Here is a 20,033-nt window from a genome sequence, read left to right as displayed (position 1 = left end):
TTTTTACTTGTTTTTGGTCTCTCTCTTCCAGTAGAATGCAAGCTTCAAGGCATTAGTGACCTTATCTCTCATGTTCACTATTTTATCCCCAAAGTCTTTAGACCACGGCATTGCAAAAGGGAAAGTCTAATGCTTAATTAATACTTGTTGAATGAATAAGCCATTGAATGAAAACCCAGGTTTTATACCTCCCCTTGGTGCCTCTTTCAGTGATTTCTTATGTTTTTGAGACAATGTGAGCAGGCCTTTTGTCCAGTGGCTTGCAAGGTTTTTGTTTTTTTGGCTGAGGAAGAGTGGCCCTGAGCTAACAACTGTTGCCAATTTTCCTCTATTTTGTATGTGGGATGTCACTACAACACAGCCTGATGAGTGGAGCATAGGTCCCTGATGGGGATCCGAACCCACAAATCCCTGTGGCTGAAGCACAGCAAGTGAACTAAACCAATACACCACCCACTGGCCCTGTTTTCAAACTTTTTTGATCATGTCCCACAGAAATAATTTTTATATCACTGTGTGTATTTGAAACAAAATATTCATGAAACAATATTTAATGTTATCTTCAATGAACCCTGATAATTAAATCTCTAAGCTATTGTATTCCATTCTATTTATTTAAAAAATAATGCTGGAGCACAGAGGACTTTTAGAGAAGCAAAAATACTCTCTATGATACGGTAATGATGAATATGTGTCACTACATATTTGCCCAAACCCAAGGATTGTACAACACCAAGAGTGAACCATCAAGTAACATTTGTGTGTACCATATGTACTCAAGAGTGTGCCATAATGCAAATTTTTGGTGATTATGATGGGTTATGTAGGTTCACCAATTGTAACACATGTACCACTCTGGGGGGGGATACTGACAATGGAGGAGGCTATGCATGTCTGGGGGTAGAGGGCATATGGGAAATCTCTGTACCTTCTCCTCAATTCTGCTGTGACCCTAAAACTGTTCTAAAAAGTAATGTCTTAAAAAAATAATAATGCTGCTCGCAAAATTGATTTCACAACACACACAGTTGCAGTTTGTAAAACACTGTTATGGACAAAAATGCCAAGAGATGAACCACATTAATCTTCAAGTATGTGGAAAGAACACATGTAGCCTAGTCAGCGTTGGATGGTGTAATCGCTCAAGTCTATATTTTCCTCCACTTTCTACCCTTCTCAGCCGTTTCCAGCTCTCTATGTATGGATATCACTTACTACACACACCTCACTCTTTCAGGAGCTGGAAGGCCTAAAAGAGACTGGAAAACATCTCTTGTAGAGCTCACAGGGGAGCAGCTGAGAAATTATGTCAATTTGGATTTGGCTTCAGCTTCCAACAAAGCAAAACACATACTAAAATTATTTCATATAATTCTCACCACAACCATACAAACCAAGAATTGCTACTCTCCTGCTGTAAGTAAAGAAAGTGAGGCTCAAGAGAATGACTTACTCAAGGTGACAAAACCAGTGAGCAGCAGAGTCTAGACACACTCCTGTTTCAAATATAGTTCCCTACCCCAGGGAGATAAATGCATGATGTAGAAGTTCCTGGAATCCAGAGGCCATTCCTCTGGACCTCTAAGCTTCCAGATACTTCAAGGAGGGAGGCCAAAGGCCTGGATGTTCCCTGCCTCTTACTAAGGGCTGTGAAGACAACACAGTGTTCTCTCTTGACGACTTCATCTTACCGCTCTGTCCCTGCCCGACCCCACCCTGACCTCCAGCCCCTTCTCTTGTGCAGGGCTGGGATGGGGCATATAAAAACACCCGTGACGATTGACTGTACGCTTCACCACATGGGCCTGTCACACCTAGAGCCCTAGGAGATAGGAAGGACGGGCTGTTTTTCCCCCTCAGAAATGAACCTTGACTCAGCTAAGGTCACACCTACTGACGCTCAAAGGAAACTCAGAGCCTAGCTGCTTTGCCCTTGCGCTTTTCCACTTTTTCGCATAGTGAAATCTTGACTAAGGAGAATCTGATTTTGGTTATTTGTAAACTAAACGCTTCCAGCTCTAGTCCCCCTCCCTAACCTCCACCATCACCAAGGGTGAACTCCGTCTTGCGGGTGGATGAGCCAGTCACCTCTGGACAAGTACTGGGAAGCTACCCTCTCCCACTCCCTCCTGGCCACCTTGTTTTCTGCTCCCTTTCCAGTCCAAGGACGCGGGCTTACCCCGCGGAGGTGGGAAGAGCCCTGGCCCACTGTCAAACTGGGCATGCTCAGTGGCCGCGCGGGTCTGGCCGGGCCGGGCCGCGGGAGCGCTCGCGCCGGGCTGGGCTGGGAGCGGGCGTGCGCGCAGCTCGGGGCGCCGGCGCCGAGGCGGAGGACGCGGCTGCTCCGCTGGCCTGCCCGGGCCGCCGCCGCCCGCCCCCTGCAGCCTGTGCTGCAGCTGCTGGCCACCGGAGGGGGCGAACAAACGTCAACCTGTTGTTTGTCCCGTCACCATTTATCAACTCTCAGCACCACAAGGAAGTGCGGCACCCACACGCGCTCAGAAAGTTCAGCATGCAGGAAGTTTGGGGAGAGCTCAGCGATTAGCAACAGCGGCCCGGCAAGCGCGGGGCGAGCGCAGCGGCGAGAGCGCGGCGTGGCCTCCGTCCCGGAGCAGACCCCGGCTTTCTCTTGGAGCGGCGCTGTCCCTGGGTCGCTGATCCCAATGCACCGGCTCATCCTCATCTACACTCTAGTCTGCGCAAACTTTTGCAGCTATCGGGACACTTCTGCAATTCCGCAGAGCGCATCCATCAAAGCTCTGCGCAGCGCCAACCTCAGGCGAGATGGTAAGAGACTCAGATTTTATTATTATTCTTTAAATTGAAAAAAAGCACATTTTTTGTTGTCGTCGTGGTTGTTTCCTTCTCTCTGAAGTTTTTCAAATGAAGTCGAGAATGCAGAGTGGTGGGGGTGGCGGTGTCTCGTGCTTGTCCCCAGTGCTGAGGGAGCCCCTTTTTCCGGAGTGGGACGGAGGTGTGGGACGCTTGCTGGAGGGGATCGGATGGGTCAGGTGGCTCTTCTCGCTGCACCCTAGAGCAGTCATTTTGGTGACCAGTTGTCACTGATCCCAGGATCCTGGAGTCGCAGAAAGTTGCAGGCTGCGCCGCCCCTCGGTCAGGCTCTTAATCTTTTGAACTTGAAACTCGGGTCGATGGGGCATTTCTGATAGGTGGAGGAACTCAGGAGTGGCTTTGTCTGGGTGATTTATTTTGACCTTTATTGTTTTGGTGGGAGGAGGGAATGATGCGTTTCAGTCCCGCAGTCGTATATGAAACAGAGCGAAAACCTTTGTAGATTATTTTGAGGAGGTGGCGGTGTACAGTATGTTGCCCTTTTCGTCCCCGAATTGACTTTCCCTTTGGGGTGAAGTGTGGCTCAGAAACTCAGATTCTGGGAGAATAGGGCTTCTGGGGTTTCATGCGTACCACAGGGGGACCAGGATCCTGCTATTAGTTTCCTTGCATAGAAGGCTTTCCAACTGTTTGCAAGAAGCAGAGCTCTTTAAACAGCTAACCTAAGCAAGGTCCCAGCAGCCTTGTTTGTTTTCCTTTTCTCTAGAGGACACCTGGGCCCTTGGGTCCCAGAGACGTTAATAGGATTTATTTACTTTCTGCGTCTCCACCAAGATCTGAGGTTGATTTATTCCTCAATTCTCAACTACAGCTGATGTTTCCAGTAATTTGCAGCTGTTTTCTGCCATCTACCTGAACTGACCCATAAGTCTTTGTTGTTTTCCTTCATCAGTAATATCTTTCTCTCCGTCTTCTTGCTTCAAGTTCTAACACATCCCCTAAAGAGATCACCAAGGTCTTCTTAATGACTTCACTGTTTGAGCTGGCAACATTTGACTGTTCTCTGGTAAATTCATGTTAGCCATCTCACTTTCTTATCAGTTTCTTTCTTGGTATGTTCTCAATTTGACTTCACTGAAAGGCTTTTGGACTTTGAAACACACAAAAAAACTATTATATTTTTTGTTGACAAGTAGACTGTGGATCTCAGTGTGCTCAAGTCGTCTGAAGTGTTGTAAGTGTGTAGAGGGCCTACAGGAAGCCAGAGAATCACCTCCTGGCCAGAGACCCCCTATATTTATGGAATAACGTTATCACAGTGTTTTTATATAAAATACTCTAGCAGTGCATTTTTGATAACCTTCCATCTTAGTTAAAGCACAACATTTTCTTACTAAACCTAAAAAAAAGGTTTAGGCTCAAGACCAAACTAATCACCTCCCGTAAAAATCACCACCTATGAAAATGATTTATAGTTTTACTTCACTCATTAGTGTTATGAGACGGTCTTCTCCTAGTTGAATTTTTAGATTTGTTAATATTTGCACTTTAGATGCCCTTTCAGCTGCATAGAGTAAAATGCCATTTATAATTTGCATGACTTCACAGCCATAATTTTGTAATCCTTAGCCTCCAAAGTATCAGTTACAAGAAGTCAAGGACAGAAAATGAAAAGTATGTAACCATTGCCCAGTAACTCAAGATTTCAACTAAAACCAAGTCATGCAACTCATAATTTTTTTTTCTTTGGAAAAGAGTAGTCTCATTTTAGTTTTCATTGTTAAAACTCTGTACGTCTGTCTAGTCTATATAAGCAATGCTTTTTTTAATCAAAATTTTAAAAACTACCCTGGATTTATCTTTTCGTATTTTAGCTAAAGCTGTTTTGCAGTTCCCAACAGTACACACACACACACGTTTTGATTAGTTCAGATTTTTCAATACTTTCCTCACCATCAATCTCATTTTATAAACAAGAATAGGAAGGGCGGAAAGGTAGTTAGATTAAAAAAAAATTGTTATATACAGAGTAAAAAAAGTTAACACTGATAATTTGTTGTTAATTTAGGGAATTTTTAAGAGGCAGCTTATTCTTAGGTGTTACAGGGCATGCGTTCTCAAAGAGAGGCAGTATTGCCCAAAAGGAGCAAAATTGGATTTTAGGGGGTGAAAAAATCTTAGCTATTACCGCGGTTTGTGGTCCTCCAAAGGGCCAGTACATAAAACAGGTAGACAATATATCTGTAGCATTAATGTCTCATGGTGGGAGGTGATTAGGAAAAAACTGTCCAAAAAGGCTCCTTAAGGGGGGATTGATGATAATGAAAAAAAGATTGAGAAACACTGCCATAGAGATTTGGTGAGAAAGTGAAAATAAAGGATCTTTGAAAAAGCCTAGACAGTGTCTGGAAAATCTTAATGGCGACAGTTGAGCTGATGAGAGTAAGTAGTAACTTATTAAATGAAAGCCTTGTTCTGACTCTAGACATTTTTAACTTGCTCTTGCAGGGTTCCTTAACGGCTCCTTAAAAAGGACAATATTCTTGCTCTTTTGACTTCCAGATTAAGACAGGATATAAACTTGGGGAGGACAAGGACCTGGAATATAATATGGGGACAGATAGAAGATCAGTTTCCAAACATTAACTTAGGGTCTTTGGAAGATCTGGCCCTCAGATTAAAGATGGTAGCAAATCACAACAGAGTCAGACATGACCCTTGAATAGGAGTTTTAGAAACCATTATCTAATGATAAAACTGTTTTCACACCTGAGTGCCATTGATTTGTCCCCACTGACCCTGTTAGCTGCTACCTAATATTGGCATCCAGAAAGGAACAAAGAGGGCAGGCATCCTGTCTAGAGCATGAGATGTGTTGGAGTCTGTCCAACCTGTTACAAAAAAAAGCTTGTTTTGCATCTACCTGTACCTGATAGCTCCGGGTAACTGGAGTAGCTAAGAAATGATACGGAAATAGAGTATTAGGATTGATAAATGATAGTTGTCCTTCTGCCAGTGTAGGGGGCTGGTCTGCTGCTATCTCCTGGCCTTCCAGAACTCTCCATCACAATGTATTCCTGTTCTAAAGGGGATATCTGCAGAGCCCTTTTCCGCATCTGCAGAATGGCTAGAGGTGACCCAGTGGAGGAGGCTGGTTGAATTTGGTCAGTCTCCAGGAGTAAACTCAGATTTACAGCTAAGAAGGATTAAAATATTAATACTTTGCAGTACTTAATTGAATATTTATACTTCCTTATATCATATTTATTATTCTTCCTCAAGCTTATTTACTTCTGTTACCCATTTCTAACCCACCTCTTGGCACAGAGAAAATCTTAATTTAGCAATAGCATCCACACATTCTTATTTTAGTGCCTGTGCAATTGGTGCTTTTGTAATAACTGGCCACAATTGGTGTTGCTCAGAGTGTGGATCAAGAAGTATAAAGGTAGCAATTAACTGACAGTATTACTTACTTATTTTTAAATCTAACTAGAGAGAACTTCCCGCTTAGGGGGTTAAGAATACAGATGCGCTCTTCATTTCCTTGACTTCTTCTTGCTTTCAGAAAGTACTGGTGTTGGTGGTAATGATTCTGAATTTAGTTCCGTTTGGTTGTTTAATATGCCGGTACTTGAATTATCTGTTACATGGTCATTATGTAGTGATGGGCCTGCAGTTTTAGTAATTGTGGTCTTAGATTTTTAAGTAGTCAAGCTTGTTTCTTAAATAACATGAGTTTCTATTGTCATCATTGATGACAGCACATTGACTTTGGTGCAAAGATCAGAGCTTAAAGGGAAGGCAAGAAAACAAAGGACAATATAAACAAATTATTTATAAAGTGTCTGAAAGCTAAGAATCAGTGTCTAAATTTGTGTTCTTCTGTGTTGATGTTTTTGGTTCAACTCTAAGGATATTAAAGCTTCATAATCTTATAGAGCATAGTGGTGATTTCATATTTTAAATGCAACATGGCTTTGGCTTGCTGCCATAGGTTATAGTATGTAATAGAGGTTCCTTTAAAGAGGGGAGTTTGGCCAGGTGTCTGTATACTATGTAGTGGAAGATGCCGGTAGGTTGAGAGTTAGAGTAATGACCATTGTGTGTTCTTTGAATGCCAGTGATTTTTGTCTACAGGATTTTCCCTTTCAGTGAATGAAAGCAGAACTTATTGTTTCAGAACAGTAGGGTCAAACAATGGAACAATGTCCCCAGAGTCACTGATCTCTAAGGACCAGTGATAAGCATACTGTCACACAGGACTCTTAAGTATGTGTGGTCTCAGAACTCAATCATTCTAAGAGTCTGGAAGGATATGTGTATTTATGTCTCTGTCCTTGGGAGCTGAGTCATAAAGCAAATCATCTTCCTTCTGGAACTTACTCATGAACTTTCTTTGCTGAAATGATCTGACTAGCTTAAAAAGGGACTCTCTGAACATCTTAATAAAATTCTTCCTCTTATTAAAATAGGGACATCTTTTAAGCAAACCAAATGTAGGATATTTCTAATTCATCTGTGCCATGTCGTTTAAGTAATGCATTGGTCTTTCATCACGGATCAAGAGTTAGTGAGTTGGTATCTGAGCTATCTGGCCTCTTTTAAAGTTCTCTCTTTTCAGGTCATTCTTTACTTGACCTGGACTGTCCCCTAAAGATAAAAGGATGAAAACTAACGTACAGATAGTTCTTTATCCTGAGCTCTGCTGCTGACCTCCACTGTAACTATTATTCATTTATTCAACAATTATTTATTGCATCTCTAATATCTGCCAGTTTCTGTGCTAGATCCTTGGTTATCTAGCACATTATGAATGAAACATACATGGTTCCTGCCTTCTTGGAGCCTATAGTTTAGTGGACAATGTAGACAAAGTATTAAGTTCCACTGTGTTGCAGTTGTCTTTCCGATGTGTTCTGGAGAGTCCCAGGATTCTCCCGAAGTTCTTTAGGGGTCACTGCAGACCTACTGGGGAGGCAGAACATGTGTAGCTTCAGGTTCTCCAGCCCTTCTTCAACAGAACAATTCCACGTGTCTCCACATTTCTGTTTCACATATTTGAATTCATCATACAAGTTTTATTGGAAAAATAATTATTTCACAGTTAAAAAAGGGTGACATCACTGTGTGGCGTGATAGTGCTTCAATGGAGGAAATACAGAGGGGCATGGGAATTCACAAGGAGTACCTAATATAGACTTAAGAGACTGGAGAAGGCTTCCTGGAGGAAGTGATCTCTAACTGGGGAAATGAAGGGTGAGTAGGAGTTAAGAAGTTGGGGACAGTGAGGAAGGAGGGTGGAATTTCCTGGTGGAGAGAAAGCACTTGCCAAGATTTGGAGATGAGAACATAGGTGAGCAGGTGCCCACTAGTGAAAGCCTTGGGAAGTAATGGTCAGGAGTTTGGCTGTTATGCTGAGGGCTATTGGAAGCCCTTGAAAGATTTAATTTGGAGAAAGATATAGCCTGTCCTGTGTTTGTATACTGAATGATGGTGTTCCTGAGAAGTCAGCCAGGCCAGTGCTAGATCAGAGCTAGTCCTCTTACACCTCCACTGCCTCTGGGACATGGACATGGAATTATTTCATTTTCAATGGAATTATTTCATTTTCAGTGTGATAGTGGAGGTTGTAACTGACTTCCCTTGCCCCAAATCTCCAAATTTTAGGTGCCCAGCACCTCAGGGCCTCGCTGAGATCCCCTGCCCCGGATGCCCCTCTGCAGCTCAGCATGCCAGATGTTAGATGTTGTTAGCTGTCTCATTAGGGTAATAGAAATCACGAAAGTAACCTGTCTAGTGTTTAAGTTATTTCAAACTCCCACATTTCAAAATTAATGCAATTTAAAAGGGACCGTCTTTACATTAACTTTCCTGTGAAGGAGAGCTTCAGCAAAAAGCTACAGGGGGATAATATATAATAGCAAAAAAATGAAAGAATCAGAGACAAATTCTGCAGCAAAAATGTTCTGCCTCCCCATCCAGTATTTCAGGACCAAGTGTAGGTCATAAATAAAGGAATAAACCCAGGAGACTGTAAAGTGCACAGACAGGAAGAAATAGTTTCTTCCAACAGTTTTTTTTTTCAGAACAAGAATGAAGCCTGCCTTGTTTCTTACAAGTGTTGATGATGCATGTAATAATGTATCTTTTCTCTGCTCCTCCCTATGGTATGCTGACATCTATTAGCTTTAATATTGGTAGATTAATACTGTTTTTTGGTGATTTGTGCCGTGTGCAGGTTAGTGGTTTTGTATAACTGGGAGCCAGGGAGGTCTGGGGAAAGCATCATAGCACGGGCATATGAGCTTGTCTTTCATCGTGAGGAGCCATCTTTTCTCAGATTTTAGGTTTTTTACTTGAGCATGTTTTTGTAGTGTGTTTATGAAGACAGATAGTTTTGGTTGCAGTACTTTGCCTATAAGAGTGAGTCAAACATGATTTGAAACCGTGTATATTAGGGTTCTTGATTTTTGACATTTGCCGTCCAGCATGCCTTCAGATTGGACCGAAGTTGCTCAGTGACCATTGCTGAGTGTGAGCTGTGAACATGGGTTGAATATGCTATGTTAGTTTTGAACAAGTCATTTTAGACCCAATGTAAGAAGCTGCTGACAAGTTCTGCATTTCACTGAAACATTTAAAACAAGCAAGATAGCAAAGGTCTGCTTTTACAGAATTTAGCTATTCAGCAACTTCCCCTATGTGAAACACAACCAAATGAACTAATAAATATGGAACAAATACACTTAGAAGTCAAAATCAGTGTCATAATGTGTATAAATGAGTTCATAAAGTTCATGTGGTAGACACTAAAAGACCATTTGCCTTTACTTTCCGTGTAATTCCATCACATTTGCTTATGTGGTTTCCATATCCATGGCACATGGTGTTAGAATAGAGAACAGGACTGATTCGAGTTATTCACACTATTAGCATTGAGAAGTGAGAGCTTACAGTTTTCCTGTCTCCTCTTACATTTTCAGGCCTTGAAAAGCATTTTTAAGACCTAAGCAAGCACAACTGGCTTAGGCTTTTTATTGAATAAGTTGAAAATAGTTCCAGCCTACAATAGACTGAATGTTTGTGTCCTCCCCAAATTCATACATTGAAATCCTAACCCCCAGTGGGTGGTATCAGGAGGTGGGGCGTTTGGGAAGTGGTTAGGTCTTGAGGATGGAGCCCTCCTGAATGGAATTAGTGCCCTTATAAAACAGACATTGGAGAGATCTTCTGCCCCTTTCACCGTGGAAGAAAACCAGGAAAAGACACTGAATCTACTGGTGCCTTAATCTTGGACTTCCCAGCCTCTAGAAGTACAAGAAATAAATTTCTGATATTTATAAGCTACTCAGCCTATGGTATTTTGTTATAATAAACCTAATGGACTAAGACACACCCTATCTCCATATGTCACTAGGGAATTACTATATGACAGCCCAGTAAAGTTGCTGATTTTTAAAATGATGTTCTTGAGTCATAAAGGAAAGTTTAGATTATGTGTTTGATAAGTTTACCAGGATCGTAAACTGGAGGTATTGGCTTAAGTATATATGGATTTCAATCAGAAAAATTGACAACGCTTAGTATGACAATGTATGGAAGAGAAAGATTGTAGACTGGGTGATGATAAGCTATTATTATCATTTTTCTAGTGGTAACTAATAGATCTGTATTAGTTAAGAGATAAATGAAAAGGAATTTTGTTGGCATTTTGGATTAGATCCTATTGGGTTTAGATTTCTTTCTCTTTTTTTTGTGAGGGAGATTGGCCCTGAGTTTTGCTTGAAGAAGACTGTCCCTGAAGTAACATCTGTGCCAATCTTCCTCTATTTTATATGTGGGACACTGCCACAGCATGGCTTGATGAGCAGTGTGTAGGTCTGCACCTGGGATCCAAACCTGTGAGTTCTGGGTTGCCAAAGCAGAGTGCACAAACTTAACCACTATGCCACCAGGTCGGCCCGATGGGATCAGAATTCTTAATTAACAATTAGTAAACTAATTTAATTAAAACTAAAATTATTAACACTACTTATTAAGTTAAAGTAAACTCTCCAATTCAGTAGGCTTGAGAGTAAAATAATTAGTTTTTAGAATATTAGGTTATTCATCCAGTGGTGAATTCCTTAACAGAATTAGTCTTTTTTTTGTTGTCGTTGTTCTTCCAGACATATCACAATTATCTTTGAATGAACTGTTGAGTGAGAGTACTGACCAGGCATCAGGTTTTAGATAGAGGAATTATGCCACTCCCTGCAGGCTTCCTGACTCCCAGCCCTCCCCATGTAGAATTGACTGCTCCTTTATGTCTCCCACATTTCCATCAGAAAGCCTACACTGAGACTACTTATTTACATATCTGACATCTGCTGATGTGAGCATACTCACTGTATTTAATACAGCTGAGCATCCTCATTGTCCATTTTGTTGCCTGGCACATAGGAGAAGCTCCATGAGGTTTGAAGGATCAGTAAGTCAACCAATCATTGCCTTCTTTTTATGACTGCCTGTCGGGCCACAGGAGCCCGCTCACTATCAGATTGTAAAAGAATGGGAGAAGGAGTGTTTAAACTCTCAAGCTAGGGTGACTGTCAGGTTTCTGTTAAGTGGGTGGCTGTTTGTATCATTGAACAAGATAGGGAATAGAAGAGGAAAAGCAGATAAGCGAAAGCCATGGTTAGAAAATTAATTTATGGACACTTTAAGCTTTAGTAACTTGTGCACTATCTCTGTGGATGAAATCTGGAGGCAGGGAGGCAAGAGAGAAAATCACTTATTTGCATGAACTGTATGCACAGTGAACATGAAGTAATCAACTATGTTTTATGTTTTTAAAGTAGGTGGTATTCATGGTTGTGGGTGTATGATAATACCTGATATTTCTCAACTGTTTGTAACGTGGCCAACTGTTTTCATCACCATTGTATACAGCGGCTTGGTGTGAAGCCACTGTATACAATGGCGTTTCCAAAGACTTTGTTGAGAATGCCAAGATTATACATACTTTTAGACTGCTGCTAGGCATAAGCATGACATTTTGGGGTTAAGTTTGGACTAACATCAATGAAATGTGGAGAATTTTCAACCGCCTCCTCCCTGCCCCCCACCACCCCAGTACATACACTGACTAAAATGAATCCTTTCCTTTCCAGTGTTAGCATTTGAGTAGTTTTACATGAAATTCCCACTGCTTAATAAAAGCTCAAAAGAAAGAGTGAAAGTAAGTTAAGGATCAGGAAACAAGTCTTAAGGTTCAGTCTGGATGATTGACTATAGAAGATTAAGGAAAGATTAATGCATCTCCATTCTGTTTATACATTTATCTATAGAGAGAGAACATATTCACACTGTATGTCATTTTACTGAGGCTTGAACAAGAGAGTTACTATTGAATGGAATAAAAAAGTATACCTTTCTTATAAAAACAAAAAGTTTGTTGAAGTTCTAAATATATAATTACAGGATTTTTAGACAGCTGTTAATTTAAAAAAATAGAGAATGGAGAGAGCCATTTGGAGTTTAGTTTAAGTACAGCATCTGGGGAGAATATTTAAGTACCCTGAGAAAAGCCACTGTGGCTTTATATTGTTTTGATTGAATTCTTTAGGTTACTACTTTTCATCAAACCCTGCCGCAGTAAGCATAAACACTGCTCATTAGTTTGACAAATATTTATTGAATACTGACTACGTGCAAAGCTCTGGGTGCAGCACTGAAGTAGAAACAGTTAAGCCTAAGGCACAGTCTCTACTCTGTTAAAGCTCTTACTTTGGTGAAAGAGATAAATTATGTTGTGACTAAGCATAGGGCAAGGCAGCGTCATCTGAGTGCCACCCTTATGTGACTTGGGATTTTCTTTTTTGGAAGACTCTATCCTGTTGACCACATTATAACCGTAAATCATCTATGCTAATATTTGTTTAGAAAAAGTGGTATTGGTTAAGCTGTTGTTGGGTACAATGTTATTTGAAGATTGAAAGACAAATCTCTATTGCTTATTATTATTATTATTTATTAAAATGAGCAGAGAAGTAACTTTTAATTGTAGAGAAGTAACTTTTAATTGTAGAACAGTGAGTTATACTTTCTTGATTTTCTCTTTTGTGTGTTCAGATGTTAGGCTAAATGTCCCTGAACCATAAAAGTAAATATGTGGGCTCACTTACCAACCCATTATGACAACTTAATAGGTGAGATGCAATATGATTATTTGACCACCGGATGGCAGTAGAAAAAAGACAGCTTTGTGCATCATGTTTTTTTCACTCCCTCTCTTGGTTGGGAATGTAAATTAAACTCGAGAAATTTCATATTTTCCAAATACATTTAAAAAATTAAGAGTAATGGTCATCTGTGTTAATGGTCATGACTTTTATTGCGTTGTACCCTTTACACATCCAGTTTGTGTGCATGTGTAAAATTCATGAAAGTCTGATTTAGAAACATGGATTAGTTGTAAATCATTTTTGAGCAACATTTGCATGTGCACAGCTATGGTTGACAAGTTTCCTTTGAACACACAGCCAGCTAGTTGGCCACTCTAGACTTGCAGGAAGTCTCTAGAGACTCTTCATTACTTGCCAGGTGAATGGGTTTATCAAAAATGAGTTATTTGGGGAGACAAGAGTGTTGTTATGATATAAGAACTGAGAGGTCATCCTCTAAGAATATTACAGTTTATCAGATCCTAAGGAGACGTAGGCAGAATGGTGAGCATGTAGGAACCTGAGACCTGAAGCTTGCTATGAAGGTGTGAGACAGTAATCAGTCATAGGTGAGCAATAGCACATAATTGCTACAGAAACAAATTTGGTTGTGTTCTTCCAGCTTTAATAAAAATTGCAAAGCACTATACAAAAATGACCATTTTTAGTGAATGCTTTTGGGTAGATTGGAAAACTGTGTATTGGGGTCTGTAGTAGGCTGAATAATGGCCCTCAAAGATGTCCTGTCTTAATTCTGGTATCTCTAAATGCTACCTTATATGGCAAAGACTGTGCAGATGTGATTTAGCTAAGGAACTTGAGTTGGGGAGATTATTCTGGATTATCTGAGTGGGCCCTGATGCAACCACAAGTGTCCTTATAGGAGAGAAACCAAAGGAGATTTGACACAGGCAGAAGAAGGGAGGGTGATGTGATATAGGAGCAGCTTTGAGTGATGCAGCCACAAGCCAAGGAATCCCAGCAGCTACCAGAAGCTGGAAGAGGCCAGGAAGAGATTCTCCGCTATAGCATTCAGAGGGAGCACAACCCTCCCAACACCTTGATTTTGGCTCATTGAACTGCCTTCAGACCTCTGGCCTCCAAAACTGTAAGAGAATAAATGTGTGTTGCTGTAAGCCGATAAGTTTGTGGCAATTAGTTACAGCACCCACAGGAAACTAATAAAGGGTCTTTGATATGAAAGATAAATAGTTGAATTACCTGTTTGTTGGGCCCAGTTTTCTAACCATTTATGAAATTTCATTGTCCATTAAATCTATATTGACAATTAAATGATACATTTAGACCTATGCCTTTGAGAATTCTCTAGTAAGACAAACCTTACTTTTGCCCTACTTCCATATCAGAATATTTTGAAAGTTCTGGCTCTGAATCTTTTCTCTTTTTCCAATAAGATTAAGTCCTGACATGATGAAAAGGGCAGTGATCCTATTTCATTATCTTTTCACTGATTCTTAAAATTTTTCCTTAACTCAAGTGTATCACTTATGTATTTGTTGGCTCATACATTTATTCATTTGTTTATTCCACACACTTTTTTTTTTTTTTTTTAAAGATTTTATTTTTCCCCTTTTTCTCCCCAAAGCCCCCCGGTACATAGTTCTGTATTCTCCGTTGTGGGTTCTTCTAGTTGTGGCATGTGGGACGCTGCCTCAGCGTGGTCTGATGAGCAGTGCCATGTCCGCGCCCAGGATTCGAACTGACGAAACACTGGGCCGCCTGCAGCGGAGCGCGCGAACTTAACCACTCGGCCACGGGGCCAGCCCCTATTCCACACACTTTTGCTGGAGTCCACTATGTGTCAGTTTCTATACTAGGTTCTGGGAAAAATCTTGAAAATGATGTGATAGTAATTACTTTGTTAATTGACTATGCGATAATAGCTGCCATCCACAGAGTACTTATTAGTGTGGAAAGTATGCTGATATAACGTGATATGTTTTAGTGCAGTGACGATATTGTATGTTAGGTGATGGAACATAGAAAAGACATATCTAGATGAAATATTTGCAAATATTAGGATTATTGGAAATTTGGAGTTTAGGACAGAACCAGAGAATTCCAGTTGAATTCCCTTAGCTGAAATTGAACCCAATTCTTGGTACTCTAGGCCATCATTGTCCAGTAGAAGTATCATGCAAGCCAATGCTATTTAAAAATTTTTAGTAGCCCCATAAAAAAATAAAAAGAAATCATGAAATTAATTTTAATAATATACTTTATTTAACCCAGTCTACATCTAAATATTATTATTTCAATGTTTAATAAATATTTAAGAGATAAGATTTCTTTTTATATTCTTTTTATCATATTGACTCTTCATAATATGATGTGCATTTTATGCTTACAACACATCCTGTTTCAGACTAGCCACATTACAAATTCTCAGTAGCCACATGTTGCTAGTCTTTACCGGTTTGGATAGCACAGTTATCTTAAGAGCATTTATTTAGATGAATACAACTTATCATTGGTCTTTTGCTAACATAGAAGGTATTTAATTTGTGAAAGCTGTTTCTCTAACACTTTGTTATAATGTGTTGAAATTGACTGAGTCACCTTTTAGGGAGATTAATAACCCAGCATGAGCAAGTTTTATGTGGTTTATATTTTGTTTTCTTATTCTATCAACATTGATACAGTTGACATTTCTGGTTACTTCCATGGATTCTCTTGTTTTAAAAAGATTTACAGTCATCTAATAAGCTTGCAGTCAACCAGAGTACTCAGTTTATATGCCAGGTGCAAAATTTCTGATATTTGAGAAGCTCCTTATGAAAACAGCAGCTGGCACTTCATTTCCCTGCCATGGATGGGAAAAAGCTGTGTTTAACCAGCATTGGTTTTCTTTTTCGTTTACAACTTAATTTGACTTAGGTAATGATACATTCTCTTTTATCACTTGACCATTTTTTAAAATTACTCTTTCTGGCTGATCAGTATAAGATTTGTGAAAAAAAATCCTGCCATGTTTTTGGGGCATTTAACCTGTTATATATTTGATACAGATTTTCATTAAATAACCCATATCTGCTTGGATTTAGAGGCTTTGGATAGCACACTTTTGGAGCATGCTGTTTTTAGGAAAATTAAATGTTATGAAAACTGTTCTTCTGCATTTTAAAAATCTCAGATCTACCACTTACTCTAGGCCCAGAATTGAGAGGTGATTAAAAATGATCACAGAAATATAAACCATTCCTACTTTTGCTAATTGAGGTATTTCTACAAAGCCTTTGGTTGGGTGTTTTTTGGCATGGGCTTTTCATTGGCTTGTAATTTAGGCAAGCAAAAGCATCCTATATCAAGTAAAATGGCTTATGAGGGTCCTGTTTCTACTCGACTCACTTTAGGAGCATCTCATTGGATTATGTTCCCATGAGAAGCTCATGTTTAATGATGCCCTCTAAAACTTTCATTGCTGCAGAATTTATTTCCTCCTTTTGTGGAGGACTCAATCTGAGTTGCCTGTTTTGATGTCTCGTCCCATGAAGAGCCTCAGGACAGTGTACCTAGTTTCTAAAACAAGCACCCAAGATGGAAAAGGCTTGTTCTAAGGAAGGAACTGCTGCCTGAGCGCTGAATCTCTTCCACAACTCTCTATGTGTCCAGACACAGCATGACCCTACTATTGTTGAAAACATTTTATTCATAAGGCACTTTTCATTTTCAGAGAAGTGGTTTTATTAACGTTTTTAGTACACCCTCGTGCCTGGTGTGCACCATTCTCACTTATCTCGAACTGAAATTATATCATTTGTTTTTACTTTTGTATGTCCTGTCTTCTCCCAAGAATCTAAGCTCTGGTAGAATAGAGATTTTGTCTCATTCATTCCCTACTGTATCCCTGGCTCCTGGAATAATCCCTGATATATGGGACATGCTCCGTGAACACTTGCTGAATGAGTGAATGAACATCAGCACACTGCACTTCAGGTGAAGCTCAAACTTGTAGCGAGAGGAAAGTGTCTTCTGTGGGTAGCAGCAGTGGACTGACTTGGAAGCTAATGAAGTTTAAGCTTCAGTCCCCCTCCCCTGCCAGGTCCCCTCCAAGGCCCTCTTACCTAATTTTCTATTTATAATTTGTTATTCTTTTTCTTAAAGAAATCATCTCAAATTATATAAGCGTCAGACCCCACAAAATCTGGATCATTCCTTGGTGTTAAGATACATGTCTCGTCATTCGAGGCTTCCTCTGAAGAAATGTGGAAATAGCCTCGACCAGAAGAACAAACCAATGCTGCAGGAGTTCTGTTACCCAAGAGCTGGAGTAACCGCGTGCTCTAGTCTCCATTGAAGACGTTCTGACTGACTGGTGCCCGCAGTGCTTGCAGCCCTCTTGCCTTTCTTCCCTTGGGTGCATTTCTGCTTCCACCCTTGAGATCTGTGTATCTCAAGAGTCTCTTGTATTTGTTTGCAAACATATGTCTTCCAGTCATACACGTTAGTATAACGAGATAATCTAATTAAATATTGCATGACATCGCAAAACATGAGTGTAAAAAAGAGTTTTGTTTCCAAAAATACTTAATTGAATACTTTATCCAAACTTTAATGGTGAGTCGTTAAAAAAATATGTTGATGAGTTAAGTATAAGTGAGACAACAGAACTATTCTACAAAGAATGAAAATAAAATAAATCTAAAAAGCCTGAAGGGTTCTATGTATAAATTTTTTCACGTATGTCTTTAAGTTTTTCTCTACTTTCAAGAAAGAGAAATTGGAACTTATGGGTAAGTTACGCATATGGCTTATGCAAGAAAGATCACAAAGAATTTTATCAGTATGAGACATTCTCAAAGTAAAGATCTTTGTACTTCATCAGAACTTGATCACAGGAATGCACATTTATATGTTTTAAGCTAAAATAAAATATAAAACTCCCCACTTTAGCATTTTAAATTGATCAATCCAGTACTGTTGCAACTATGTTGGATAAGAGGGTTCCCAATGTGTGTACAGAAAAAAAATAATAAAGAGGCGCATGTATTGTATAATAGAACATCCATTTATCCCAACAGAGGTTAATGAAATTCATTAACATGAAAAGAAAATGAAGCCTGAGGAGAGGCTGGATGGAATAATGATGAAGGGTAACAAGACCTCAGCTGAAATCCTGCCCCTACCACTTGCTAGCTATGGATTTGAGAAATTGCTCAACCTCTCTCAGGCTTCAAAATAAAAATACCTCTATTATTAACAGAATGTGAAGATTAAGTGTAGCTAATGTATGTAAAGCTCTTAGCGCAATGTTTGGGAAACAGCACTTAGTGAATGATAGGGCGTTTAGATGTCTGCATTAAGTTGTTGATCAGATTTTTTTTCACACTTCCACATTTTTTCAGAGTATACCTTAAATGAGAAAGTTGTATCTCACTACAAGTAGTAGTGACAGCTATGTGTAAAATATGCTTATGTGATGACTTCATAGACTCACTAACTTTTATTGCTAGAAGGCTGCTTCGAGGTAGTCTAAGCTGTCGTCTTGCTCTATTGATTGATGAAACCATGGTACAGAGAGGTGCAGTGACTTGCCTAAAGTCACACAGAGAGACAGAGAAGGGTCAAGATTCAAGTTCAAGTTTTCTCGTGAGCAACCTCTTTGTTGCTTTTCCCATACTTCTGCAGATGCCTCCTGTCTATTGTTAGATATCACAATTGTGGCTCTCAGTAAAGATTGGTGATAAGAATGAAAGAAAGTGGGCTCACCAACACCTTGTTGGTTGTATCTTCAATATGTCTACCTTTTCCCTCCAAAGCTATGTTCACTTCAGTCTTGTTTATGATAAATATAATGGCTATATGTATATTTTTTGTGTTCTGAATGAAAAAGTAGTGCTAAGAACTGAGAATTTGTGGTTCTTCCTTTTTTTGTTGTTGTTTTTTATTTTATTTATAATCTCAACCTTCAGCCAACTGGAGTATATTCAAGTCAAAGTTGTAGATCAAGGCAGTTTGCACCCTCTTCAGGGGAGGCTTGACTTTTTAGCAGTCTGCTTTCTATATATAAAAGCAGGGATCTGAATAAAGTTGGAAGTGAGAATGAAATCCATTTCTGAGTTGCCCGTCAAAGCTTTCGTTAATGTCTAAAAGCAATATGTATGCAAATACAAACTGGTCTTAAGAAAAAGAACAGAAATCTAAGCTGCCTTAAATAATCTTAGCTGGATTTGAAAAGTAGACAGATCAGTTTTATAATATAACCAAGGAAAAAATGTAAATCCTTTCCCAGTTTTTAATCAGCACTTTGGAAATGTTTTTGCTGGATTCGTCAGGCACTTACTGAATATCTACTATGGTCCAGGCACTTAGCTGCTAGAGACATGGTAGAGAGACATGATTATCCACCCTAGGAGCCCGTTTGCTGGGGAGACTCCTGAGGCCAGTAGATTATATGCATGAGAGTAAATGCTGTGAGATGAACATGCCAGGGGAGCCCTGAGGAGGGGCCTCCATCCCAGAACCACACAAGGGTGGTTCCCCAAGAGCTCTTCTCCAAAGAGCTCAGAGTTGCCATAAAATGTAAATGATGCCTTTAAGGATAGAAATAGATGGGTGAAACCAAACCTGTAAAGTCCAATGGGCTGCAAGGTTTTTTATTTTCAGGGAGGCCGTAATCAAATAAGAATTCCAAAAAGGACAGTGTTACAGCTTTATTCTACAAGCATTGGCTCAAGAACCCTTTCTAATTCATGTCTGCTCCCCTCTAGTGTGTTCAGAAATGTGTAGGCTAGACATTGATATTGGTTTTAGTATAAATCTTACCTAATCGAAATAAAAATAGCCCCAGCATACAGTTCCTGATCTGGAGATGTTCCTTATACCAAAGAGGAAGTTACAGCTTCCTATTAAAAACACACACACACAACATATAAAAATACAGTGGATCTTTTAAAACTGTGTGTTTAATAGAGAAAACAATTCATTTTCTTTAGAAAATATTAATGATAATAAAACCCTATTCTTGAAATAAGCGCTACAAGGAAAACCTCCATAGCTCCCTAAAACTGC

General features: G+C 39.7%; 1 protein-coding gene across 2 annotated transcripts in view; it reads left to right on the top strand.

The window, feature by feature from the left end:
• The first annotated feature begins 2,258 nt into the window (after positions 1-2,258).
• PDGFD (platelet derived growth factor D) overlaps positions 2,259-20,033 on the top strand; it is a 214,697-nt gene continuing 196,922 nt past the window's right edge. The window contains exon 1 of one of the 2 annotated variants that reach the window (XM_014741322.3): positions 2,259-2,787. In XM_014741322.3, coding sequence (XP_014596808.3) covers positions 2,664-2,787 — 124 coding nt within the window. In that variant the 5' untranslated portion in view covers positions 2,259-2,663. The remainder of the gene's footprint in view (positions 2,788-20,033) is intronic. The other variant, XM_023644723.2, reaches the window with a different exon arrangement.

Source organism: Equus caballus, chromosome 7 (genome assembly GCF_041296265.1).
Source record: "Equus caballus isolate H_3958 breed thoroughbred chromosome 7, TB-T2T, whole genome shotgun sequence".
Taxonomy (NCBI): Eukaryota; Metazoa; Chordata; class Mammalia; order Perissodactyla; family Equidae; genus Equus; species Equus caballus.
The sequence above is the reverse complement of the archived record's forward strand: the minus strand, read 5'-3'. Positions and strand labels throughout refer to the sequence as shown.